At 53.2% G+C, this 26,867-nt stretch overlaps 1 protein-coding gene across 6 annotated transcripts in view; it reads right to left on the bottom strand.

Moving 5' to 3' along the window:
• RNF220 (ring finger protein 220) overlaps positions 1-26,867 on the bottom strand; it is a 223,520-nt gene that overhangs the window by 34,656 nt on the left and 161,997 nt on the right. Inside the window, exons 5-10 of one of the 6 annotated variants that reach the window (XM_019531308.1) lie at positions 26,705-26,747; positions 24,623-24,706; positions 17,932-18,053; positions 16,894-17,026; positions 1,957-2,053; positions 747-833 (exon numbers count right to left, since the gene is read on the bottom strand). In XM_019531308.1, the coding sequence (XP_019386853.1) occupies positions 747-833; positions 1,957-2,053; positions 16,894-17,026; positions 17,932-18,053; positions 24,623-24,706; positions 26,705-26,747 (566 nt within the window). The remainder of the gene's footprint in view (positions 1-746; positions 834-1,956; positions 2,054-16,893; positions 17,027-17,931; positions 18,054-24,622; positions 24,707-26,704; positions 26,748-26,867) is intronic. The other 5 variants (XM_019531310.1, XM_019531309.1, XM_019531312.1 and 2 more) reach the window with 5 other exon arrangements.

Here is a 26,867-nt window from a genome sequence, read left to right as displayed (position 1 = left end):
GCTGCCTGTGACAGGCTAAGCAGTAAGAAAGCTTCATTCCACCGCTCTATCAATCACTTCAACCCTGACCTCACACGATCGCTCAGTCTAAGAGACAGAGGGGTAATTTCAGCCCGGTTTCCAGGCAGGGCAGAGGCCTTGGAAAACAATCCCAGCTCATTTTGCTATTTGCCTGAAGTGCCTCTCCACACGCCCTGTGCCTTAGCTCCTTAGCTCCTGGCATGTGCTGGCTGCTAGCAAACTGCAGTAAGAGAGCTGGTACACTCTTCTCCAGGCCAGTGGCCACCCCTGGCCTGCCCCCACCCCAAGGTGAAGTGCAGAGGGGTCAGCTTGTGGGTCCCATGCCAAGCAGCTACACTTAGGGGCCAGCCTCTGCATGCGGATCCACGGTGCAGCCTGGGTGGCAGCCATGTGCTACAGGCCTCTGTCACGAGGGCTGGGCTCCATCCTAGTGCAGGGCAAAGCCTAGGGTTCCAGTGGTGAAAATCTGCACCCCCCCCAGCCAGGAGAGAGCTAGTGCTGCCCCAAAAGTAGGCCACGCTGCCTGGGGAGGAGACATGGCCTAGGGGCTCGAGCAGGAGGCTGGCTGTGAAGTCCCAATCACCACCTCCTGTGTGGTGGGTGGGAAATTCAGTCCCACACCCTGCAAATGTCTCCTTAGGGAGTTCGGCATTTCCCTTTCTCCCACCAGCCCCGTACATACCCACCCCATGGTTTGCAGCCCAGCAGACAGGCCAGATACTCACTTTAAGACAGCACCACGGAGCGCCTCCCTCTCTTTGGCTTCGCCCGGCTCTTCCCCGGTGCAAGGGATGATGTCAGCTTCCGTATACCTGAATGAAGGGTTAAGGAGGGCACTGGTCTGCCAAGGGAGGCATCACTGGCAATCCAGCTGATGCAGGCTGAACTGGACCAGCCACTGATGGGCTGAGGGCAGGCATTACCTCTGAACTCTGCGCTGAGTTCTCATCTCCAGAGGAGCCAAACCAGGGCCCTGGTGACACCCTTTGGGGGTGGGAATGGACAGTGGCTTCTTTTCTAATGTGGAGACATCCGCTGGATATGTTACGAGGGGCTGAGCTAGTATAGGAGGTGACATGGTCTCTATACGCTGCCACATTTTTAGGAGGCCAGTCTCTGCCTGCAGTGGATTGGGGCTAGGCTCCTTGCTGATGTCCACCACCCCCAGCTGAGTAAAGAAGACTGACATCAGCTGAGGGGCAGGGCACTAGCTGTAAATACAGGTGCAAGTTTTAATTAAAATCCTGGAACAGCTAATTGTTCCCCACCCTGAGGACGGAAGGATCTAATTGCTTCCTGCCTGTGGTGCTGAACTGGGGGCTATTTACCCTGGTGCTGGGGATCTAGTAAGAACTATGAAAGTTTCTAGGTATGGTGGAGCTGCCCTGACCTCAATTCCTCAAGGGAGGACCTAGAAAGCACCTTTTCAGTGCAAAGGGCACAGCTGGGAGAGCAAACTCCTGGCTACGGAAGCAGGCAAGCCCTGCTACCACATACTGCCCTGTGCACTGCCTCTGAGAAAACCACAGGAGATGGTATGTGCCAGGGAAACCTTGAGGGGAGCTAGGAAGTGGGGGGTGATGGGCTGACAGCAAAGCAGGTTGAGGCAGTCAGCTGGAGGTGGCCCGGGTAACTGGGGAGGATTATGAAACAGCCCATGAACTGCACTAGGAAAACAGCTCAAAGGCTCGAATTCAGGGGGTTTCTCCCAAACCCTGGGTCTGAGCCAGGAACCTGCACAGAGAAGGAGCTGTAATGGAAATGGAAGGACGCATTATGGCAGATATGGGGGCCCATCCCGGCCCAAAGAAGCCCTGAGCAGCCGTGTGGGGAGCGGCTGCAGCCCCAGGAAGGCAAACTGGGATTGCAGCAACAACCAGAGCAGCAGACGCAGCCTCGGGGCTTGCCGAGTTTAGAACCTCTCAAAAATGATACTGTGGCTTCCCGTATTCGAGTGTGTCGTCCCCGTCCACATCGAGGTCGGCGTCGCTGTCGGGATTCTCCTTCCCACTGCACATGACGAACCCAGAGCCTGGAGGGGACAAAGCAGGCAGGTGGGTGTCACAATGTGGAGCTCTGTGGCAAATGCCCGAAAAAACGACGGCCTAGAGGCCACCAGCTTGCCATGCACTGGGAACTGCAGCAGGGTCCCACAGCAGTGCCATGGCAGGTGGGACTCCCCCACGACAATTCTAGCAAGTTCTGAACCCTGTTTGCTGAAGAGCAAGAATAAACCCAACTTCTGGGCAGACGCTCAGTGCCAGCTGACAGCCAGGGCTCCCACAGGCCCCCTGCTACAGGTGACAAGGGAGTCAGCACAGGACCAGTACCTCTGTCTTGGGGGATCCCCATCTGACCGCAGGAGAAGCAAAAGGGGACCAGCCCCTTCCCACGGAACAGCCCCACTTTGTTAGAGGAAGAGTATTCTGCCTATTTGGGCTCTTGGGCAGTGACTGTCCATTCCTTAATGGCCAGGACAGCTTGGGCCAGGGAGCCAAGGCTACAAGTGGAAGGTGGTGCAGCTAGGGATAGATTATCAAGTACCCATGAGGGAAGTGGACCTGCTCATTATTTGCGATGTGATGTCTCTGCTGGCAGGTGGGCAAACCAAGGCATGGAGATTTAAGCGAGTAACCATCACCCACATCATGCTGGGTGTCTGATATAAAGCTGGTAAAGGAGCCCAGCCCTCCTGGGTCCCAACCTGGGGTGTTAAGCCCACAGCCAACGTCCCTGTGCTGCACAGCTGTAGTAAAGCCGCACACCTGAACAGTGGATTGCATGGCTCCTCCCGCCCGGCCAGGCCACTGCATTCCTGTCTTAGCAAAGCTTTCAGAGTAGGGACCTCATAGTGAAGGTCACTGCTGGAAGGGGAAGGCTGGTCTGGGCTACCCAGGGGTTGAGCTGGAGAAGGACTAGTGATGCCCCATAGGGATGGGAATCCCTCTGTGTCCAGTGCAGCCTGTTGGGTCATGCCAGGGTCTGATGTGAGCACCGTGGAGCGGGAGACTAGCTGCATTTTGCCAGCGGCAGGAGTGCAGCAGTACATCTGGCTGGTGAGAGCTGTGTGGGGAGTTCAGCAGGGGGGAGATCTCACTTCCAAGGCCACTGCAGGGGTTCACAGAAGTTTAGGGCTGGAAGGGATGCAGCCAGCTCCTGCTGCTCTCTACAGACATATGCGCTACCCCACTGCTAAAGCCACTAATAACGTTCATTATCATGGATCCGATAGTTCCCCTCCTTGTATAAACCTGAGGGCTCTGTGGCATAATAGTTTCCAGAAGACCCTCTCCCCAGAAGCAGAGTCAGCTTCTGCCCCACTGCACTCCATTTTCACCCGATTCCTGTGCAAGGGCAGAGGCTGAGGCCACAGCCTGAGGTGTGCAGCAGCTCTGAGGACCTGGGTCGTGTCACCAGTGAGGCTGGGGCAGCCTCTTTGCCCTCGGACATCCCATTTCAAGCCCAGGTTACACTGCGCTGCACGCCACCAGCCAGCATCTGTCCCAAGCCGCCTTCTCTCCTCTAGTAAATCTCAAACCTCTCAATTCATCACGATGCTCAGGAGAAGATTTAAAGTGCCAGGAGAGACCTGTCAAAGGAGCTAGAGACTTTCGGAGCTGCCCAAGAACTGGCCGTAGGCGACACAGCTACAATTTATGAGTGTAGCATTTAACCCCCCGTAACACCATCCTCCATACCTGGCACTGCTTTAGCCCATCACTGCTACAAGGCCGTAAACTCTGGACACGCAGGGCTACATTTGTCTTTTGAAGAGGAGGGAGACACAAATCATGCAAAGCTGGAACCACGACCTGGCCAGTCCCAGAGGTGAGCAGAACGTGAGCCAGATAACGAATGCTCCCAGGGTCAACGGAGCGACTGGCACAGGGGCTAGAGAGAGATCCTACCACTCACAGGCCCACCTGAAGGGACCGAGTGCATGGGGAATGGGTGTCTTTCCATTGTTTCGTTTCCAAGTTGTGTAAGCCAGAGACAAGCGCTTCAGAATCAAGAGGCCAGGCCTGCTGGGTGCGATGCAATGCACCCCTATTAGGGTACTATCAACCCCCCTCACACCCCTGCTGGGATTGGCACAAATCCTTGTAGAGACCTAGAGCGGCAGCTCCCTTGGCTTGTGCACACAGCATGTTTAAAGAACCCAGCACAGCCACATGATGCCTGCCAGCTTCACAGTAGAAATCACAGAGCTGTGGGGCCGGCAGGGACCTATGGAGGTTGCATCTGGCCCAACCCTTGCTTGAGGCAGGATCAGCCCTGTCCAAACAAGGACAGACAAATCCAGTGTCCGACCTCTGAGCAACATGACAGCCTTGGCACAACCCAGAACTTCACACCTGAACCTGTCACAGGGAAAGCAAGGGGATCACAGCTGCCAATGTCCTGTTAAAGGTTGCTAATATACATTCAAGAGATCTGAGGCGAAGGCTGTACCCCTGCTGCAGAGGAAGGCAAAACTCCCCCAAGTCCATACCAATCTGACTGGCGGGGAAGAATTCCCTCCTGACCCCAAATTTGGCATTGGTCTGACACCAAGCGGAGGAGCAAGACCCTTTACCCAGGATTCTGCAGGGTTGGTCCCAACAGGAGCACTGGCAAAGCCCAGTCCTCACCCCCAGCCTGGGTTGCAGCCAGCACCCAGCACCTCTGAGGGAGGCTTAAAGAAGAGCTATTCCTGTTCTGGAGCTGGTCCAGTGCATGCAGCATTTTGGTTTTCATCTGTCAGAAATACTGCCCCAGAGACCAGGCCACGTGGTGCAGTAAGATCCCACGGTGGCGCTCCCCAGCTGTGACAGCTGCTGATGGAGCACTGGAAGAACAGGGGGACCATGGCCTAGTCCTAGGGCTGCCAGGAGGGGACATTTCCATTGCGACCTCTGTGACATTGTGCCAGGCCCTGTCTCAGTGCAGGGAAGCAAACCCTTTGTTTTTCCAGCATCAGAAAAGTTCAGCAGCCTTTGCAAGGGGCAGAGCTGTGTGACAAAGGAGGCCAAATCACTTTGACAACAGGACAGAGGATGCTTTTCAGAGACGCTTCAAGTATGGTTGTCCTATGCCTTGAGATAAGCCTCCATCCCTTACTACCAGAGACCAACTTGGTTACCATGTGCAGAGCACAACTGCAGCAGGTCCTGTGTCTGGTCCACTAGGACAAGCCAGGATTAGGATGAGCCTTCAACAGCACCAGCAGAGCCCAGACTGACACCATGTACCTAGTGGGTTTTGCATGCCCACTACAGGGTGCCAGAAGGGAGCCACTCCTCTGAGGACGGAGGCTTGGTTCTCAAAAGGTGCGGCAGCTTGAGTGCCGAGTCACCTGTAAAAAAAAGCTCGATTTAAATGGTACTAGAGGAGTAATGTCCACTCAGAGGAAGGCTTAAAAACACCCCAATACTCTCCATCACTGGTTCAAGAAGAGGGTAGATAGACACTGGTCAGGGATGATCTAGGCGTAGCGATGCCTGGTTCTACTATGGGAGCTTCCCAGGCTTTTGGGCTTTGCTGGTTGCCCTTTCTCCCTCTTTCTGTTCCACGTGTCAAGGTGTTTGTAAGCCATCCTCAGAAGCACTGAGTGTTGGGGTGGGGACCCGGCTGTGTCAATGCTCCTGCTGAGATTTAAAGCCAGAGGTTCTTGGCTAGTGGGTTTTTCCCCCTCCACTTGGGGTCAGACCAATGCCACACCTGGGTTCAGGAAGGAATTTCCCCCCCGGTCAGACTGCGGGGGTTTGCCTACCTCTGCAGCAGGGGCACGGCCTCTGCCTGTGTTAACACCTTTGTACAGCAGGAGGATGTTGGCTGCTGTAGTCCCCCTGTTTTACCTGTGGTAGGGTTGGGAGTAATGTTTAAGAAATCATAGAAAATGAGGGCTAGAAGGGACCTCAGGAGGTCACCTAGTCCACCCTCCATCTAGGGGTGACTGCTGTGTTGCTCAGAGGTGGGACACTGGGTTCATCTGTGCTGGTTTGGACAGGGCTGATCCTGCCTCAAGCAGGGGTTGGACTGGATGTGACTTCTCCAGTTTCCTCCCTTCCAGCCCCACTTCACTGTGATTCTACGTGGAGTCCGACTGGCATGAAAGCTAGCCAGAGCCTGCCTCGCAGGGAGCAGGCAACGCCAAAGGGTTTGGGCTGCCCTGAAGGGACATCACAGAGAAAGGGGCTGCAGCACAATCTAACAGATCTAGAAAGTGATGTCAAGTCGAGAAGCTCCACAAATGGAGCAAGGGGTGGCACAGAGGGTTTAAAATTCAGATGTGCTTTAGAGGAGCGGCTACAAGTCAAACTTCCCTCCCTGACAGCACTTGGGGGTTAGGTAGGCCCCAGAAATCCAGCCCCAGGTCTCTCTTGAATACATGTCCCCAGCTTTGCACACCTTTGCTTGCACAAGGGCCAGGATTTCTGTACCAAGAATGCAAGTTATAATGGATTGCGCATTGTCAGCCAGCTAAGCCAGGACCGGTATTTCTCAGCGCGTGGAACAAAGCACACGCCACGCCTGGCGGAAAAGTCACAATATAAGCTGTGCCATTTATCAGTTTAAGAAATTCACAGCTTCCTGGTTTCGAACAGGGAGCGCGGTACCGTGGCGCATTGGGACTGAATGACAAGGTCATAAATCCCAAGCTCACCGCTGCATGCGGGAGAACGCTGGAGAACAAAATGCAGCGCACGGCCCGAGCTGAGAGCAGCTGGGGGACCAGTGGCCTCTGGCCCACACGTTCAAAAACCCCTCACCCAAGACCAGGTCGGTGTGTAAGGCCAGTTCCGCTAGGTCGGGGTTTACAGCCACCGCTTCAAGCTGTCCCTCCGTGTCTAACTCCCTGGGTTGCTTCCCTGGGCAAAGCCAGCAAAAACACCCAAGCAGCTGTTCAAATATTTGACGTCTGAACTGCCTGACATTATTCATTCAGCTTGGGCTCATTCAAACCAGATTTCTGGTCAAGCGCTGTTATAAATGGATTAGGAGGAACGCAAAATGCAAGGGCGGCCTGACAGGAACACACCTGCTTCTCTAAAAGCCTGGGCCTAGAGCTCTTGGACCCCCCACCCCTTGTCTGTGTTTGCCATGAATAGGCTGCCAGACGAAACCAGGGAAAACACGGACCGGAGCCTAGTGGGGCGGGGGCTGAAGGGAGCCTGGTGTGTTGGGCAGCCCCTTGAAAGCAAGGCTGTCAGACGGCAAGGAAACACAGGTCTCCAGAAACCACCTCAGCTTGCTATCCCCAGGGACTTGCAACTCAACACAGTACCCCAGGGATCAGGACGAACCTCCTTGAGGCACAGCTCAGCTCCCAAAGGCTGTGCAGGAGAGTTTGGAGTCCCCTTCAAGAAATGGATTAAAGCCATCTCCTTTCTCTGAAGGGGTCCATCCTCAGGACTCAGCTTCCCCCCCAACTGCCAAGAACGGCCAAGCTGCCGCACACAGGTCGAGTTTTAGGTCCAAGCTGGGAGCTCATCAGGTGCCTGACCTGCACCAGTTGCTCACGTGAGCACTCAAGGATCTGACGATGGGGCCTGTTGGGCTCTGCAGTTACATCACAGGCACTTGGAAGTGCCAAGTTCAGATTAAAGATGACCCTCTCTGCCCCTTTTAGGATGCAGCCCTCTCCCGCTGGCATTGGGCATGCCGGCTGCAGCAGGCCCTGCTCCCCCGCTCTCTTTCACCATGCAATTAGCCCTACTGATGCTAAGGCAGCGCAATTTTCTGACAGCCTTAATCCCAACTGCCTCCTTAAGGTCCAAACAAACAAGAGTGAGCAGGCAGGTCAGACGCTGGGGCCATTAAGCAGTGAAAAAACAAAGTTACAGCTCTGTCTCCGATCCCCATTGCTCTTGTAGCCATGTGCTCTGACAAGCAATTCCAGCACTGGTGTTGAGTGGCACCTCTATAAACCCTGTGACAGTTTGGGAGACAAACTCTCCCATCAATCAGAATGTACCTATCAAGATCACTTACCTAGAGCGCCCGCAGCCCTCCGGCACTGTGTACACAGCTTTGCTTTGGCTGGCCTTGGAGCAGGCGGCGTTAACACCAAGCTGGGGTTTTGTGAACGTTGGGAACATGCAAGGCGGCTGCTGAAATATGGATGGGAAGCTTTGCAAAGTGCAGTCATATGCCTCCTGGCCACTCTCTTCAGGAGCTGACAGGTTAGGGGAACTGGCGGGGCTTGAAGGAGAACGGAAATGCTTTCCAATGACCTCCTGGGCACGGATTCAAAGGGACTGGAGATAAATCTCTTCCCAAATCCCTCTCTTCTCTTGCTACGAGGCTTCACTGTGCATTCTCTGGAGGCCTGAACAAGACCTCCTGACCTTGCAAGACACTCCAAAACCCACCTCTTACAACCTCTTAGGCAAAAGATCCTCTGTATACAACTCCAGCTGTCTCATATCCCATCTGTTAACAGAATATATGGATAGGCTTAGAGAAGAAAGCTATTTTAAGAGCCCTGAATTCAAACTTCTGTCCCCCACCCTTTAGTGAAGAGCATGGTGGGAACACTACAGAAACTAAACACTGCAGAAGTGGGTCTGAGTCCAGCTCCACACCAGGGGTGTGTGGACCAGTTGGGGGCTGGCTGGGGGACTGCAGTCAGAGGATACATACTCACAAGCTTCCCATGCTGGAGGGTTTGCTCATCAGACCCGCTCTGGCCCACCCCCTCACTACATTTTCACATAGGTATGTCACGCTGGGTGAACAAGACAGCACGGAAGCAGCTTTATTTTAAAAAGGCGGCTTGGAAGGAAAGAGAAACCTGCCACGGCATCTTTTAAATGCAGCAACGAGTGGGTGAAGTGACCCTCCTCGTCAGCAATCTTTCCTGAATCAATAATGCTTCCCTGGCCAGATGATCACACAGTCAAATGGTTCCTCTGCCCTAAAGGGTGTGCTACACACGAATTCTGCTCCTGGTTCATGTGGCCCTTCCTGGCAGCAGCCAGGAGTACAGAGAGAGGTTTTGCAGGGCAGGGTTTTGTTTTCAACCACAGTCAAGGAGCCAACCCTGTTCCAGGTGCATCAACTCTGCAGAACGACTGCAGCCTCTAGCAAGCACATGTGTATGACCAATGCACAGCTTGGCAAGGTACCTTCCCTCTCCCATGGTGGAAGCTGCGTGGACACCAGGCTGACAGTGAGGATCCCAGCTAGTTGCAGGGACTTCTGCCAAGTGATCAGAAGAGCAGACTCCAAGGAAAGGGCTGCTTAACACGTCTTGTAGCAAGATGCACCAAATGAATAAAAGTGTTCCAGGGCTCAGGGTCCACACCAATTGCTGTAGGTTCAAGGCATTTCTCCAGCCTATGAGTTGTGCTGAAGAAAAGCCTGGGGACATCTGCAGATTTTCAAGCCGCAGCACTGGATGATGGCTGGGGCAGGAGGCTGGCACACAGACTCAGACCAATGCTCTGATCCAACACAGTCACCCCCGTGACACTGCCTCCTCATGCTCTGTGTCAGGGCAGGCAGCAAGGGGTGAGCACAGAGCTTTGCCTCCAGCCAGGAGTTCAAACCCCGCTGCTGCAGCACAAAAGAAGAGCTGAGGCCAGGCTCTCGGCAGCCATTGGCTCGATTTCTGTGGTCGAAGAAGGGTGGCTCGGGAAGCTTTTGTTCCCGCGGGGAGAAGGTGGAAACAAAAAAGGGAAGAGGGGAATTAAAGTAATCTCAAATCGCTAAGCAGCTTCCCAGCCCCGGATCAATAGGCAGCACTGACAGGGATCACAGGAATGTCGCAACTTTGCCAATAACAAAGCAGCCCAGCGGAGCCAGGAGGACGACTTTTCTAGTGCAGCCGAGCGTGACGCAGGGAGGCCGGCGAGCAGCTGGAAGTGACACCCTGGCTTACAGAGGCAGCAGGTCCCTGTTTTAAATGATGATGAGCAGGGCGGTTTTATTTGTGGAGGGAAGATGCAGTCGAGGTCTGAAATCCAAGGCCTCAACTTTCCCAGACAAACCTGCCCACCCGACCCCAAACTATTTCTTTTCCAGGCTGGGAAGAAGAAAGAAAATCAGTGTTAATTTAATCAATTGATCAGCCCATCGATTGCAAAACTGGAGCTGCTAGTTAGCCATGTGCAGTAATGCCCTCAACTCCAAGACCACAAAACACGCCATCGATTGCTTCACTTGCTGCTCCCAACTAAAAAATAAAGATGCGCTTTCAATGGGAAAAGCAAGTTTCCAGCCTGGGAAGGAGATACAGGTGAATAAGAACACAAGCTGGGGAACAGGGACAGCGGCGGCTGGCGAGTTTCAAACTGAAATTAGTTACAGATGCAGTCACGGTGTCTTGTGTAAACTCTATCGATTGGGTAGCTGACAGTCTTAGGAGCCTCCATGCTAGGACAATCAATCCGGCCACAGTGTCACCTGCCACTTTGCTGAACAGTTGACAATGCAATTATCCAGTGTGGAGGCAGGGAGTTGGCGTGTGTCAAACGCAGTTAGCCACTTTCCGGGCACTACTCGATAATGTGTTTCACCGCCTCGCGGAAGAGACGACATGCGGAGACAGGAGCTGTTTAGAGCCATTGAGACCCCACTCCCTTTTCCTTTAGAAAAATCTCACTGCCCCTGACTTAACAACTGTATTCTAAAATGCTATTAAAATCACGTCAATCAAACCCTTGGTGCTTAAGGCTGAAGTTTGACCTGAGAGTCCAAGAGGGAGGCTGCAGTTCCAGCAAAACTGCAGATGGTTTTGGGGGAGAAAAAAATAAGATCACCCGCCACCTGCCTCAAACATGGAATTGCTGAGAGGACGGAGCACGAGGGAAGTGGCTGGGCTGGAGCAGCTCTGTCTGGATGGCAGACGGGGCTGGAGGGGCTCACAGCCAGGAAATGCAAGTTTAAAGCAATGCTGTCAACTTGAAATGTAGTCAATTAAAGACGGGGGGGGGGGAGCGAGTCATTTCAGGTGCTGCCCTGCTCATTGCCTCCTTCTGCCAGTTTACAACCACCATTTGCCTTTCCCTCTTTAATTATTTTTCTCTCCGTCCCTCCTTCGTTGCTAAGTGATAGATTTCCCACCCTGATGGAGCAGCACAGCTGGATCCACACCGCTGTCAAATGTGGCAGGAAGTGAAGGGGATCCTGCTCCTGCGCCTGCCCACGTGCTCTCCACCCCCGCCAGTGCAGCCATCTTCAGTGACATATCCCAGGTAAATGAGACAGGCTGTGGGACCGTGGCCCCTAAATCACCATCCAGCTGTTCACCCATGACATGCACATTCTACCTGTTCAGATTCATATTATATCAAAACTTTAAAGAACTGCACTGGGAGCCATCTGCTGAGACTGAAACCCTCACTATTTAATGGACCCAGCAGGGAAGCCCCCAGTAAAACTGACTGGCTGTAGCCCACTGCCATCATAAAAACAAGGCAAGCAAACTAACCTTGGATGTTAGATGGCACTAGTCTAGCCTAGCCATTATCCAGTCTGGGAGAGGCTGTCCTGGAAATGATTTAATGTCTAAGGGGTGTTTAAAAGTGGCTGGTTCGGGGTACAGACAGAGCATAGATATCAAACACTGCAGGGCTGCACACTCAGCTGGAGCTGTTCATATCTGGAGGTGCTGGTGCCTCGGCTACGTTGATCCTTGAATACCGCTGCCTGGCTACTTCAGTCTGGGAGGTATTTACTGGCCACTGAACCTGCACATGAATACAGCCCTGTAGGGCCCACACAGCCTGCCTAACCCCTCGCTGCCAAAGCTGAACCAACAAGGGGCTGCTGTTCCATGCCACAGATTTCCATCTGAGAAATGAGATTAACCACCTCCTCACGTGCAGTGATGGAGCAGCAGCAGAGCTGTGGTGCTCAGCAGTGGGCCTGAGCTCCTAGACTGTGAGAGATGAAGCTGCCAGACACGTGCTGGGCAGCACAAGGTCACCACTGGTTCTGGAGTCGCCTCTTTCTAGACAGCCTGCTTGTTGGGCAGGGGCCTCCTCTGCACAGCTGCTAGCACACCCGAGCGTGCACAGTCAGCCCTCCAGCTACGGCCTGCAAGGGCTCCTCCTGCCTCCTCATTGCCTCGGGGGGTCCGAGCAAGACGGGTCCCACCACAGCAGGGTGCTGGCAGCGGGACTGCAGCCATGTGCGAGGCATTTTGAGGCAGCCGAACATTGCTAAGTTCTACCTTCCAACCAGCCAGGCTGATTGCATTTGACATGAGAGCTGAAGCAGGGAGTGACTTTGCTGGTCACAGTGACTTGGACTTCCCCTTGCCCGTGCTATCTGGGGCTGTGTTTCTACTTGTTCAGGCCATCGTGTTCACTGAGGCCGAATCCACACCATCTTGGGAGCAAGGCATGGAGGGATGAGAACAACTCCACAATTAAATCATCCCAGTGAGTTTCCCTGCAGACTGCCTGGCTCAGGCCCTTGTCTCCTCGATCTCCGTTAGAAAGGCTCCTTCCCTGGAACTGCCCTGCTCACCGCTTTAATGAGTTCAAAGGCTTTCCCTCTGTGCTATTTTCAAGGCAACTGATCTGCTGGAGGACAAGAAATCCATAAGAGCACAGGGCAAGTGGCTTGCTGCCGTGCCGAGGGGTGGGGGAGCCGGCAGGTGGACGGGGGGCTTAGCGACCATCTTTCAATTCTTTCATATCTGGAGAGGACAGCAATCTCTGTTCTATCAGACAGTGCGGTTCGGAGTTTAAATGGTACTTGCTGCTCGCTTGCTTTTCCTGTCTCTGTCTCTCTCTCTTTGAAGTTGACTGGACAGCTTCCTCAAGCTGGCGTTATCACTCCCTCTAACCACTCTTGGCAGGCAATCTAATTCCCCCTGAAAAGGTCACCGCCATTTTAACTGCCTTTCAATCACATTAAGCACGCTGCCGCTCGTGCTCAGAGCGCTGCGCCTGCAGCTCTCCTGACTGAGGTGCAATCGATAAGCTGACATGCTGCCCCCCCGCCCGCGGCCCGACATCCCCGATCGCCCCCCGCCCTCCCCTGCTGAAGGAACTGCACGCCATCCCGAGTGACGGACCCCCTCCAAAAAATAAATAAATAAATATGGAGCTTTTAACAGATCCCTCCCTCAACCTCTTGGCCCCCCGTTCGGGGAAGGGAGAAGGGGAGCACCCTCCCTGCGGGCTGACAGAGATGGGGACTTCACAGGAGAGTTTGCTCTGGCTCCAGCCCAGACCCTTTTGAAGCCGTGTTACAAAGAACATGCCTCCCTCAAGCTCCCTTCAATGCAATCATTACCGTTATCTCTGGCTTTTTTTCCCCGCAGTTACCAGTTGTGTTGCACACATCGATCCCTGTGTAGGACACTGTTTTAAGTCTGCTCGCCTTTTGAGTGCGCTAAGCCGTTTAGGAGATGACAGCGACTTCTATCAGTGTGAAGCTGATGCGATTCTTTTCAGATAAAGCACTTTTTTCCCTCCCTCTTCCCCCCCTTCCTCTTTTCAAGGAACAGACACACACACAAAGAGACACCGAATCTTTCAAAAGGGAAAAAAACCCTTTTGAACTTCCCTCAGGAATTCTTGAAAGGGAGAACCTGAGATTGTAAACACTTGGGGTACCGCACATCCAGGCCGGGGAGGGGCATGAGGACTGGGACAAACGTGCTGGGAGCTACACATCACAGAAGGAAACGCTCTGTGCTTTCAGTGCTGAGCCCTGCGGCTGTCTAAACAGCGGTTGGCTTATTAGGCACAGGTTGCACAAAATAATTCTCTGGAGCAAAGAGCAACAGAAAGGGAAAGTGCCAAATGCAGACACTGCTCCCCACGGCTCGGGGGATTGGGCACAGCCGGCCAGGCCCTGCCAGGAGGTTTCGCAAGTTTGCGTCCTGTGACACTACCCTGACACAGGCACCACTTCTCCCCGTCTGCGTGGAGCCCAGGTTCGGGCACTGGCCATACTGGAGAGGGCGGGGAGGGGAGGAACAGGTCTCTGCCACCTGGCCTCTACATTTCAAAGGCTGCCCTTTCACCTCCTGCAACAAGGACCCGATTAAAAGCCATTGCGTGAGCTGCATGTTTCTCCGCAGGGACAGTGGCGAAGGGGATAAGTGGTAAGGCTGCTCTGGACAGGAAGGGCCCAATCCCTACCCGCAAGGGCCCTGCCACCATACCAGAGTGCTGCCGTGCCCCGACAGAGCCCTGATCCCTGCTCAGCTGACAGCACAGCAGATTTGCAAGCCAGATATAATGCAGGGTTTTAGCAAACCAGCTGCTTCCGAGTGAAAGAGTTTCAAGGCAGCTAACACCATCTAATCCCTGGGTGGAATGCCTCCGCCATGCTCGCCTGCAAGGCAGCCAGCACGCCGCCTCGAGGCCCCAGCACCCACGGGCTTCTATCGATTCACCCACCTGTTGCTTCAAGAGGTGCTCAGCTCACTGGGGCAGGGGACTGCTTTATGGTACATGCCTGTGTGTGGGGTCTGGTGCTCCCAGGTGCTGGCCTCCAGCCAGGTGCCTTGGCACCACAATCCTGACAGTGTTGGAGACTGGACAAGTGCCATCTCCTCAGACAGCCTCACCAAGCCAAGGACACTTGGCCCACCAAGGGGCCAGAGCTCAGTCCCCAGACTGTGCACGGGAAAGGCCAACTTTTGGCAAGAGGGTCTAAAGCTAAGCTCCCGGCTCCTGCACATGGCTGTTCAGTCACTGCTCTTTTGGATCCTTTCAGTGAGAAGCAGGGGATGTGGGACAGGACACCTGTATGCAGGACCTGCAGTTCCTTGTCCATGGGGTGTGGGGAGAAGGGATCCAAGTTTGGGGCCAGCAGCAGCCCTGTCCGTGGGGCTGGAGCTGCGCCATGAATACTGGCCAGTCTCCTGTGTCCCAGGCTGCAATGTCGCCGCAGAGCCACGTGCCATTACAACAGGGACTGATGAGATACGGGGACGCCTGATCTCCCTCCAGCTGGGTATTTTTCTCCGTGTCGTCTCTCATCCGCTGAACCCAGAAAAAGTCTGTTTGGTATTAAGGGCCTGCCTTGGATTCCTGCATCACTACTCCTTTCTAGCCACGGGAACTGGGCTAGAGGGGGAGCCCTGGCACAAAGGTTAATGGGGGGATGCCAGTTTTGCTCTGAGCAGCTTCCAGTGGTGGAGGGTGTCTCTAGGATGCCGCACAGCTTTGGAAGGTTAGATGCTCTAGGCTCCCATCCCCAGATGAGAGCCAGCTGGTATCAATACGAGGAGGGGGGAAGGAAGGAGGGTCGGTCGCACCAAATTCACCTGGAGCTCCATGGAACAGGTCTATCCTCTGCCCATGACCAGCCAGGGGAGAGGAAGGGGAGCCTGGCAGTGGGGGTCGAGAGGTCTGGCTCATGGCCCTTTGTAACTGTGACTCTTTTCAGGCTGCAATCCTTCTGGGTGCAGAGACTTCAGGAAGCTTGGTGCAGGTGCTGGTTACAACAGAGCAGAGTGCCCACCAGGCTGCAGGCATGCTCTGGGCAGCCCACAATCCCAGGCTGACATGATGGCAGGGTTTCCCTGCCTAGGGGAGCACGCACCTCATAAGGGGTGTGGGTCATCAGCTCTGTGGCCAGTGCACACAGAGCACGGAGCCCATCACAGGTGCTCCCAGGGAGCAAGAGCTGGAAAACTGGGGTCTGGGTACAAAACGCAGAGTCCCACCAGACAGAAGGAGGGAAGACATGTGTTGAGGTCTCCAAGGCAGACCCACAGGGCAGAGCTCCCCAGTCTTGTGATGAGCACCAGTCCAGTCTGAGAGCCAGCAGGACTGCTCTCCTGCACTGGCAAAGGATGGAACTGTTTGCTGCTAGCTTTCGAGACCTTAAGGAGCATGCAGGATGCCTCCCTGCTCAGAGGATAATCAGGAAAGCCTATGAGCCATTGCTGCCTCACCCCCGCGCTCCCAAACTACAAAGGCGTTGGAGGGGACACAGGCCTGGCTTACACAGCCCAAGCTCCTGTTTGGCTGTTCAGTCCAACTCCATCTCTGCGCAGCCTTTCCTCTTGGGGTACTTGAAATTAAAATCCTTGCTGGCAGGGGAAGAGGCAGCACGCTGTCCTTTTGTGTAGTGGAGGGAGCCGCTGTCCCCTGTCTCATTAGGCATGGGATACGTGCGCAGCTGCTGAGAGACGGCCTCCGCAGCGCCGGAGGTTCACGTCGGTTTAGTAAATCCTCGTGTTGGAGGCCAAAGGGCCGAGTGTAAGAAAGGGGCCAGGTTCCAGCTAAAATTACATCCCCCAATAAAGCTCACAAGAGGTCAAATTTTGCCATAACTCACTCTCTCCTCAGTAACTGATTTCCCTGTCGCTGGGGAAGGGGCAGGAGGAGGAAAAAAGAAAATGTGCTTGTCTGGGAGCCCTGAGGGCCTGCCGCACTGGAGGTGTGGAGCAGGTTGCTGGATTCTCATTTATCAACCTTAAAAGGGATGGAGTGATAAATGCACAACCGGCCCTTTAATATTTTATGCAGGTGCTAAAGCGACTTGGCTGTCACCTTCAATACATCACCGGCGGCTGATAAACCAGCTTTCGTCACTCCAGGCTGGGAATTTTTACAATTTCATTTCTCTCCCCTCCTTTCAGATATATCCATGTATTTCTTAATATGCGCAACATAGAAGTGATTTCCTTCCACTGATCTCCCTCCGGGAGTGGCTCCCCACTGCACCCTCCCCAGCCACCTCTTTCTGAACACCAAATAAAACAAGGCTTTTGTTTAAGATCAGCTTAAAAAATGTTACCCTCGTTTTCGCAGGGGTGATAAACACAGGAATCGCTTCCCAGGGGGCAGCACGGCTGAAAGTCAGTACCTCTCTGAGGTAGAGGCCTGGATGCAAACAGGGTCGATCCCTCCCTCCAAAGGAACAGTCCCCAGGTCAGCCCCTCAGCCAGGCCCGCGATGCCCCGAGTACCTCGGAACCCCCCCTCCAGGAGGGTGGTGGCCCGTATCCGCTTCTGCCCGCACCACTCGTACTCCTCAAAGCGGTTGCCATTCTCATTCTCAATGTCCACAGAGTCGTCCTCGGCCATGCACGAGCCTTCTCTCTGGGCAGGGTGGAGAATGAGACACTCAATTCTTGTAGTGGCACAAGGGAACTGCGCCGAGGGGCTCAGGGCAGCTCCTGGGGGTCACAAGCTCTGTGGGGTGGGAGCAGCCTCTGGTTTCCCACCACAGACCTGTTTCCAGCAGCCAGAAGCACTCAGCCCTCCAAAGCAACACCAAGCCAAGCAGCAGGAGTCCCATGTTACAGCTATAGCTCCCAGGGTCCAAGTGCAGGCCCTCACCTGAAGCTGAGAACTCCTTGTCCAGGACCCCAGGGCAGCTCCTGTCTGCGGGGCCTCCTGGGACACTGAGCTCAGGGAAACTGGTAAAAACCCAGCTCCCCTCATACATGCTTTCCTTGGAGTGTTCTAGTGGGGTGTATGCCGGGGCCCAGAACCAGATCCAACAGGAAGCCGTACAGAGAGCTCAAAGGCTCTGCTCCTCAAAGCAATGCCTCCTCACCTTCTCTGCTCATGCTACTGAGAAGAGAGGGGGCTACACTCCCATATGAGGTCCTCACCTCCTGGAGGGAGATGCACCCACTGTGTTTATAACCAAGCCATTTTAAAAGACAATTGTTCTGATGTTGCTACGGACAAAAAGCAAGAAAAGAGAATGCAGATCGGCTAGTGGGGACCACAGGCTCTAGCTGCCTAGAGCCATGCTGTTTATAGCTCTTTAATGTGGCATGAGCAACATGGAAGAAACAAAGCTCCTAGCACTGGACAGGAGGAAATTGCTACTGAGCCACTTTCTGAGACAGGGAGGGTGACCAGAGCTCTCCGACAGAGCACCCCGGCCTCAAACATGGACAGTTAGCTTGTGCTTAGTGTTGTTAGGTTGCCTGCAGACAGAGCTGAGAGTAGGGAGAAGGGAATGGCAGCACCCGTTCCTGCTGCGCCTCTACCTTGGCAAGGCATTGTTCCACATGCCTACTCATCTCCTCCTCGGATCCTGCCAGAGGCCGGCTGCAGAGGGGACATACCTGCCCTTCGTCTTGCTTCCTCCGTTTCATTTTCCCAATCCGAGCTGCATGGAGAAAAACCAAGGAGAGAGAAACAACAGGTCAGGCCCACTGTTTTCCCAAACCTGAAGGCTGCGGCTCAGGGGGTCCCCCCTGTCATCACAAGCCAGTCCTGCCTCATGGAGAATACAGGCTGGAAGATTCCCCGCCAGCTTTCTGTGGTGAGTGCTTGAGCTACGCACATTTCAAAGACACTTATGTGGTCCTGACATGGAGACTAGGACCAAGATCCAGCCAGGAGTCTAAGATCCCACCACGCCCCACTGACCCTATCACAAGTAGCAGGACTGCAGGTGCCTCAGTACCTTCCCAGCCCAGGCCCTTTGCAAGGGAAGACTGGCCTTGCCCCTATGGCAAGGGGCCAATGTGGCTGCTTCCCTTCACTGCTAAAGGATCTGCCCCCATTTTCCAGGCAGAATCCAGCAGCTGGATCCTAGTCTGCCTCTGCCTGCTCACTCGGAGCCCCCAGCCAGCAGAGATCCCTTACACAGAACCCCGGAGAACTCCAGTCTAGACATCTAGAGCCCCCACACACTGCACAACAGTCCTTTTTAGCACCTTAGGCCTCCCTGTATGCCTGTACGTCTCTCCCCCCGGGATGTCAGGAACAGGAGGGCAAAGCAGGTTAGAGCCAAGAAGACAGCTTTTGGAGGGACGAAGAACGAGGAACTGTCTGCACCCCGTGGGGGCAGCTCCTTGTCCTCCCAATCCCCAATGGATGTACATGCATTCTTTATTTAAGAAAAGGGGTTACCATGCTCAGCACAGCAGAAAGGGAGCGGGACGGATGCCTGGGGAGTCATACTGATTTGGAAAAGCAGCCAAGAAAGCCTGCTGCTTAATCCAATCTCTAGTTAATTTAAGCCACCGCCTAATGTGATCGAAACATCTGGAACCCAGTCATTTGCATTCATAACTTCTGTCCTTTATTGTGATGGCTTTGGGCATGTGTTATGGGATAGCTCGGGTGCTGGAGGGAGGAAAGGAGCTGCTTAATTAATAAGGAAGGGCAAAATCCTGAATGAGAGACAAGGAAGAGCCCAAGGAAAGCCCGTGCAGTAACAAGAGATGTCATCACTGAGAAGCAGCATTTGCCAGAGATTGCTACTGACGTTGTGAGTGCCGTCACGTGTGCTGAATGCTGTGACGCCTGCCCTGGCATGTATGGACAGTGAGATCGAGGGCTCACTGCAACCCGGGAGAGGAGCACGGAAGAGCAGGAGGTGCAGGGGGGTGTTGTTTCCCACCAGCACAGGAAGGAGTCCTTGTTGGCTTGCATGCCCCCATGCTCTTCAGACCAGGGCACATCACCTTTCTCCAGCTCAAGGCAGGGATGCTCACAGCCCACCATGTGATCAAGCCAGGGGTTCCCGCTCCCAGAGGAGAGAGATACTTCCTCAAAGCACTGCCCTCCTTCCAGCTGACCTGCAAATGCACCACTCCCGCAAATGCTGCCAGGAACCAGCCCTCCGACCTGCCATTCCCAGCTAACGCACATCAGCTTCAGCACCTAGTATCCGCACATCCTACTGGCTCCAGTGCCCTCACGAGCAGCTACTCTGGGCAATGGGGAACGGAAAGACTTGTCGAACACCAGTCTCCCCACACATGCTTGGGGTGTCCTCTCTCTAGCACAGAGCTCTCCCAGTTTCAGCTCCCGCCTTGGCCAATCAAACCTGATGCCTCGCTCCCTGCCTCACCTCCTCCTCAAGAAGGGCCCTGCTACCTTGAAGTCGGACAAAACCACACAAGGCCTCGTTCACACACTCTGCTCCTAATAAAATCAAAACCTCTTTGAACTACCAGCTCTGCTAACTATAAACGGGAGCCCAGCCTGACTGGGCTCCTCCTAGTTCGCATCTCAGACAGTAAGTGTGATGCTGCAATGTTGGCCAGGTCAGCAGAATGCTACCCAAGGCAGTTCCCCCCCTGCAGCAGGGCTTGGTCTTGCAGAGTGAATGGGAGTTGGAAGAAGCATGAACACCAAGGGTGTGACTATGTGCAGCCCACTCGAAGAAGGTGCTCTCCAACCCTCTCTCCTCTGACTGCCTGAGAGTTCTCAACCAGTATGTCACAGCAGGCTGGAGTGCCCCGAGATCCTTTCAGGGGTGCTACACAACATTAACACTGTTTAGGAGTGTTAAAAACTTGCTGCCCAGTTGAGGGCTTTCTGAACTATATGCCACAGAAGAATTGCTCCATTATTTTTCTGTAGTTAAAAAAAAGAAAAAAAAAAAAGAGTGAAAACTAAGAGCTGGCATTTTCCAAAGGAGGCCTGGAGCCTACCAAGGGTGCCTTGAGTCTAACACATTTGAGAACCAGAGAAACAGTACGCTCGCTAGACTGCAACCGGGAATTGCAAATCCCCTCTACACTGGTGTTACTCTTTTGCCTTCCCCCACTTCTCTGTTCTTCTTTCAAAGGAAAAGAGGAGCAGAGCTTAGAAGGAACCTTCCTAGTTCCTCCTGCCTGGCTGTGCTGTGCTGCATTGGGAGGCTGGGGCCTTTACACTTCAGCTGTCCCATCCCTCTGCTGCTGATTCAGGTGGGACAGGAATAGGGTGAGGAACAGGGCCCAGGTCACCGCATCTCCATGCCAGAGCCAGCTGCACCTCCCCTGGTCAGCATGATGCGCTCTTTGTCTTGAGGCAGGAGTGCCACATGTCACATGGCTGCAGGAGAACAGAGGTGTTGAAAGCAGCTTCCTCTGCCAGCTTCGTCCCACGGTTGTTAGTGGTGGCATGGTGCCATCAGCAGCACATGAGGTCCAGGCACCAGCCAGGAGATGAAGGGAGCACTGTATCCCAGGAGGCCTGTCCCGAGCCATGCTTCCCACCCCTGGCACGCAGCTCGGCTATCACTTCCAATCAGCACGAGAAGAATGGAGCGGCCCCAAAGGCAGGAGGCGATTGCAGGGCTGTCCCAGAGGGGAGCAACTCAAAAGAACACGCGAGTAAGACCACAGCACTGCTAATTAGTGTGGAGAGATGCGATCATTTCTAATTAGCTCACTAATCTCTCCCCCCCCGTGCGCCTGTCGCAGGACCAAACAGGGAGATGCCGAGTTTTTTCTTGCCTTTGACTGAAGAAGATAAAAGCACAGCAATCCTTTGGCGAGCCAGAGCAGAGGGGACTCCACTTGAGAGCCTGAGTGCCGTCCAGCCGGCGCTCCCTGCAGCCACCGCTGTGCCTCTGCCTCCTCTGATTGAACAAAGCCTCCTTGGTTATTATTCAAGCCTTCTGCCAGAAGGTGAGGAGTTCACTAATTTTTATTAGTATTAATAATCATAATTAGGCCATCAGAGGGCTTCTCCGCACCTTTGTGGCCTTCATTTTAACTGAAGTACTTGATCAGCTCTACCTTAAGTATGCGCCACCGTACACGCTCTGCCCTGGGCTGTGCTCAGAGACTGATCTGCTCACCCCTTGCCCACTGCTGTGAGTGCCACAGCAGCCAAGTCGGGGCACACCCAGCCGCACAGATGAGGCCCTGTACATGGATCTGCTGGAGTGCTGTGGCATGGGGAGCCAGTCTCAGGCGGAAGGCAATGGCCACAAGGGAACCATGGCAGCTTGGGAGGTCCCAGGCCACAGTGTGGAAGAGAGCAGGTGGGATACAGGGCAGGGACACCTGTACCCTACACTGCAGAGGGCTGTGGCTGTCACAGGATGGCCTCCGGTCAGTCCCCAAACACAGCACTAGCCAAGAGCAGGACGAGCCAGTACCCTGCTCTGGGGCAGGCTGGATTGAACTAGGCAAAATGCTGCTTGAACTCACTCCCTGCTAGCTAGCTTGAGGGCACAAAAAACAGCCTCTGGCAGAGAGTGGAGTCTCAGCACCTCCATCACCCTTGCTGTTGGAGCTCTCTCTTGTGCCCCCATGCACAACTGCAAACCTGTCCATGTTGAGTTACTGAAGCGCATTGTTCCACCACTGCTTACACCTACTTTCCCTCTGACAGCTGCTGCTCCTCATCACCCTCTCACCCACCTGCTTCAAGAGACAGCAGCCTAGATTTAATTTCATTGCCCCTTGGGAGAATCCTATAACCCCAGAGCACACTTTAGAGCCAGGACAAGGAGTGGTGACCTGCCTGGGAAGCACCTAGCCTCACAGGGCTGTGCACCGCACACAACACTGACTGCGTCAAAAGAAGCAAAGGTGACGCTTGTAGAGCTTGCGTTCCAGTTCCCCCTCCTGTGTGGAGCAGTTGGCGAGGGCTTGCACAGGGAGTGCCCACAGCTCTGGTGTTCTTCTGCTTGTCCAAACAATTGTTCAATGATTTCTGTTAACTCCTCAAGCCAGTCACCTCTCCCCTGCACAACGGCAGAGTGGCCAGGAGCAGCCCCAGCCCTTCGGCAGGCCATGCAAACTGGGTGTGTTGCAGGTGCAGACCACCCATGCAGAGCCCACCCAGCTTCAGGAAGGGTCTGTCCTGCAGAGGCAGCTCCAGGGGTCAGGGTCTGGATGGGGCATTGCCAAGCCCTTGGAATTTGCTGGGGAGGGAGCTGTAAACCATCCACAGGCTGAGCCCGTTCCTCTTTTGTGGCTCTACTGAGGGTTTTACCGAGACCATGTTCATGGAGCAAGAGGGGTTCTTTTTCTGTTAAATGAGTTTGGTGTTTGCTAGCACTAGCTCCTTACAGCACTAGATGGGAAGCCTCCAGGGCTGGGAAAACTTCAACGGGACCCAAACCAAAGCTGTAAACTTCTCCATGCGACAGCCCCAGGCTGGCTGGGGAAGGAGGCTGGTCAACAGCAGCAGCAGCCATGGACCGATGAGATGAGCTGCGCCAGAGCAGGCTGAAGCAAGAGAACCATGTACGCACTAGATGGGCAGAAGTGAAGCTCTCTGAGATCCAGAGCGTATGTCATGGCACAGCTCCCCAAGAGAGATCATGAGGGGCAGATTCACATGAGGACCTGAGGGGCGGTCACACAGTCAGGCTTCCAACGTGGTCATCAGGAATGGCTCATTCCACACCTCTCCATACAAACAGGCCTGTGCCTGGCCTGCTAGACTCAGTCACAAATGCCAGCTGCGAGCAGACAGCCTGGTATCCAGAACGTCATAGGACTGACTGCACAGGCAGGCAGTTCAAGGCAGGCTGCTTTTGCCCATGCAAAATGAGAGCACCAATGCATAAACACATAGGAGACTCTTCTGAAAAGGTGGCCTGCAGAATTCAGCAGCAGCAGAAGGGCAAATGAAACTTAAGAGTCAGCCTCCCGCATGCAGGAATAGAGAGAAATTAGCACTGTGATGCACCTGGGACTTCAGGGGCCACTGCCCATTCTGAACCCAGGGCAGCACCCTCTGCCCTTGAAGCATGGCCAGCACAGGATGCAGAAGTTCACTTGGTGTTCTGCATGTGGAGGATGTTAAATGGCTGCTCCAGAGCTCGTATCCACCAGGTGAGCTCCCCTGTCCTCCAACTGTAACATCACATTAACTCCATTTGGACCAGCTATACTAAGACCAGGGCTACAGCTACTTTGATATGATACCTTCCCTCTCCACTCATGCTGTCCCTTGAGAGCTGACATGAACCACAGCCTGCCAGGACAGCAACAAGCCATCAGGACCCAGGATTTGTGAAGGAAGTTACAAATGAAACGGCCAAACAACTGACACCTATTGAAACCATGCTGGAAATCAGACAAGTGTGTTGCTCTCTGCAAGAAAACATCATGTGGACTGGCCTGGGAACCAAATCTGCAAGCCTTACATTAGCACCAAGGTTGCAGCAATGATTAAATACAATTCGGTAACACAGAGATGACCACTGTGCTACAGGACAGTTTCTGTCAAGAAAGATCTGTTTCTGATCTACAGGACTTCTTTGGTGCATAAAAAATGCAAGTGAATTAAACCCGACCACACACACACACAAATGCAGAAAAGGAAAAATCAACAGTATATTTAGACTTTCAAAGAGCCTTTGAGCAACTCCCATGTAAGAGGCTATTATGGAAACTAAATTAGGAATGTGGATGCTAAATTGTCATAGGGCATGAGGAGAGCTCCCTCCTGGAACAGAAGCTGGCTGCGAGACAGAGAGCAAAAACCAGCATGCGAGCAGTTTTCAGTGTGAGGAAGGGTTCTCTGTCCAGACAAAGGCTTACATAGATGTTTATTAGCGATCTGAAAAGGGACGTTTGTCAAACTCATAGCATATTTGTTAGGCAAGGCAAAGAGAGGACTGAAGGACTAAGTCCAGCAATGACAAATGCAAGGCAATAAACATCAAAAAGAATAATCTGAACTATTCAACAGCACTGCTGGGTTTTCGATTAGATATAACCATGTGTAGAAAGGCCCAGGCACTGCTATGGGCAAGTCCACTCAATGTACAGGAACAGTCACAGAGTCATGGAAGTACAGGCCAGAAAGAGTCAGTAGCTGTGCTTGACCTCCTGCATAAGGAGTGACAGAACCTCACCTGGTGATTCTAGTAACCAGTCCAGAACCACTGCATGAGCTACAGCAGATCTCATTAGGATGCACACAAAAAAAGAACAACGGAAATCAAAATGATAATGCCAATACGTAAAATTAGTAGGGCGCCCTCACCTGGAATACTGTCTCCAGTTCTGGTCACTGTCCCCCAGAAAGGATACAGCAGAAGCAGAAGGGGTCCAGAGAAAGAGGACAAAACTAATGATGAACAAAACCAACATTCATCTCTTAAATAACCAACCGGGAATGGAGCCTGCTAGAATTTAAGAGAGCCCATCTCACAGCCCCACACTTGTACCACATGCAGCTCCACCTTGGGGTCAAATGCTCCACTGAAGTCAAAAAGTATAAACCCCACAGGCTTTCAATGGAAGCATGATGCACTGCAGCAAAGGATTAATAGTGACAGGCAGCAGTTTCATAACAGAACCACAGCTCAGAATTGCCAGGCACTTGTACAGAAAAAGAAAAAAAGTCCCTGTTAACAGAATTTTCTTATGCTTTTTTCTCAGTTTGAGGGTAATGCTGCGTCAGGAAGCTATGATAAAACTTCATTTGAGAAACCAAGCATTGGGAAATTATTTTCCCCCAGCACTGAACACTTAAGTGTTTTTTGTGCTAAAATTAGATAGTAAAATCGTCAAGTTCGCCTTGGACTTGATCACAAAGAGATACAGAGGCCAATTGTACGACATTGTACTTAAAACCATTTTAAGGCTAAGAATTGCTTGACATGCGTATGAAATAAAGGAAATGATAGGCACTACACCAAGGTGCAGTCCTCCAGTTGTTCACTGGCTCTACTTCGGGAACACTAAGTCAGGATCTCTTGTTTGCATTCTCTATTGGTTTAAAAATAAAAAAAACCCATAAAGTTTGAGAGAAAGACTGAATCAACACAGCTTTGAGAGTATAATTCTGAACCATCAAGTTTGGCAACTGTGTATTAGTGACCTCTTTATAATAACATTCAATTTGGTGGTAAGCGGCAATATAAAAATGAAATATTTAAAATTTGCTACAGAAACAGCAACCTTTCTGGAAGTTTAAAGTTTCACCAAAGAAAGCTGCATGGCTTTGGCTAAATTAAATTAACCAGTGTTGCACCAGACTTGTTTTCACACAATGAAGTAGAAATATCATTTAAAGGAAATAACAGGTAAACACACTGTATTTGGTGTTCAATTGTTAAATAAAGAGGAACAGTAAACCTTAAAACCACGTGGGAATTTCTTGATGACCCTCCTAGTCCTTCCAACCCTACAATTCTGTTTTTCACCAAGCACCCAGAGCTTTGGCTTGTTCTGAATATACACAGAAGTACATAAACAAGCAGCTCTACCCATCCTGTGGGAAGGGGACGGCTGTGTGTGCTATCCAGATGCCCTGAGCTGTTAGGTTCAAGGACAAGGCAAACCGCTAGCAGCCAGAATACACTGCTAATGCCCAGATCCTACGGACACACCATGACCTGGCCACGAGATTCAAAATGCAGGATGAGGCAAAAAGGCAGGTCTAAGATCCCGATCTGATATGCTACTGCAGGCAGGAAAAGCCAGAACCACTTGAGGGAGTGGCCTATAAACCCTCCCAGATACTTTTGGTTATTAATGAAGCCAACCTATATTAGCAAGGCCCAGGTCGCTGTTCACCCCCGCAGCTCTCCACCATGGGGCCAGCACAAGAGCAGAGGGAAATGGGGCATGACGCTGACACCCTGTTTTCCAGGACGAGGGCGCAGGGGTGATGAAGGCATCACCAGGCCCAGGAAAGTCTTGTCCCTCCACTCAGATCAACACTGTGCTTGGGGTCAGGAAGGAGTTTACCCCCATAGTCCACTCAGTACTGGGGGGAGGTTTAGGGGGGCATGACCTTTTCTGCGGGTCTTCTGGAGCCTATATAGGCATTTTACAGAAGCCGGATGTTGGCTGCCACAATTCCCCTGTTGGGGTCATGTGCGAGGTCCATGTTGTCAGGCCCCGGTATGGCCTTACACAGATATGCACAACGGGCGGGTTTGCACAGGGCCAATCCTACTTCGGACAGTGCTGGGACTAGATGCAACCCCCACAGCCCCATGGCTTTGGGACTCAAAAACTGGAGCAGCGTTTCCGAGAACAAGGGGGGTGGGGGCAGGCCCCGGGCCCCACAAACAGAGCAGGGAGGCAAGGAGGGAGGAAAGTAAGTGGGACTCACCGTTCAGCCGGGTCTGCCTGTTCGCTCGCACCCTCAGGAAGGTCTGTGGGGGGGGGAGACAAAAGCAGAGCATGTCACATCCCTGCAGCGGCCGGGGGCTCTGGGGCACGAGGGGAGATGGCCCCCTCCCCTCTTCCACCCCCTATCCCCTCCCCTCTTTTTA

This window comes from Crocodylus porosus, unplaced genomic scaffold (genome assembly GCF_001723895.1).
Source record: "Crocodylus porosus isolate Cpor-Errol unplaced genomic scaffold, CroPor_comp1, whole genome shotgun sequence".
NCBI classification, from domain to species: domain Eukaryota; kingdom Metazoa; phylum Chordata; order Crocodylia; family Crocodylidae; genus Crocodylus; species Crocodylus porosus.
This window is presented reverse-complemented; position numbering and strand designations above follow the sequence as displayed.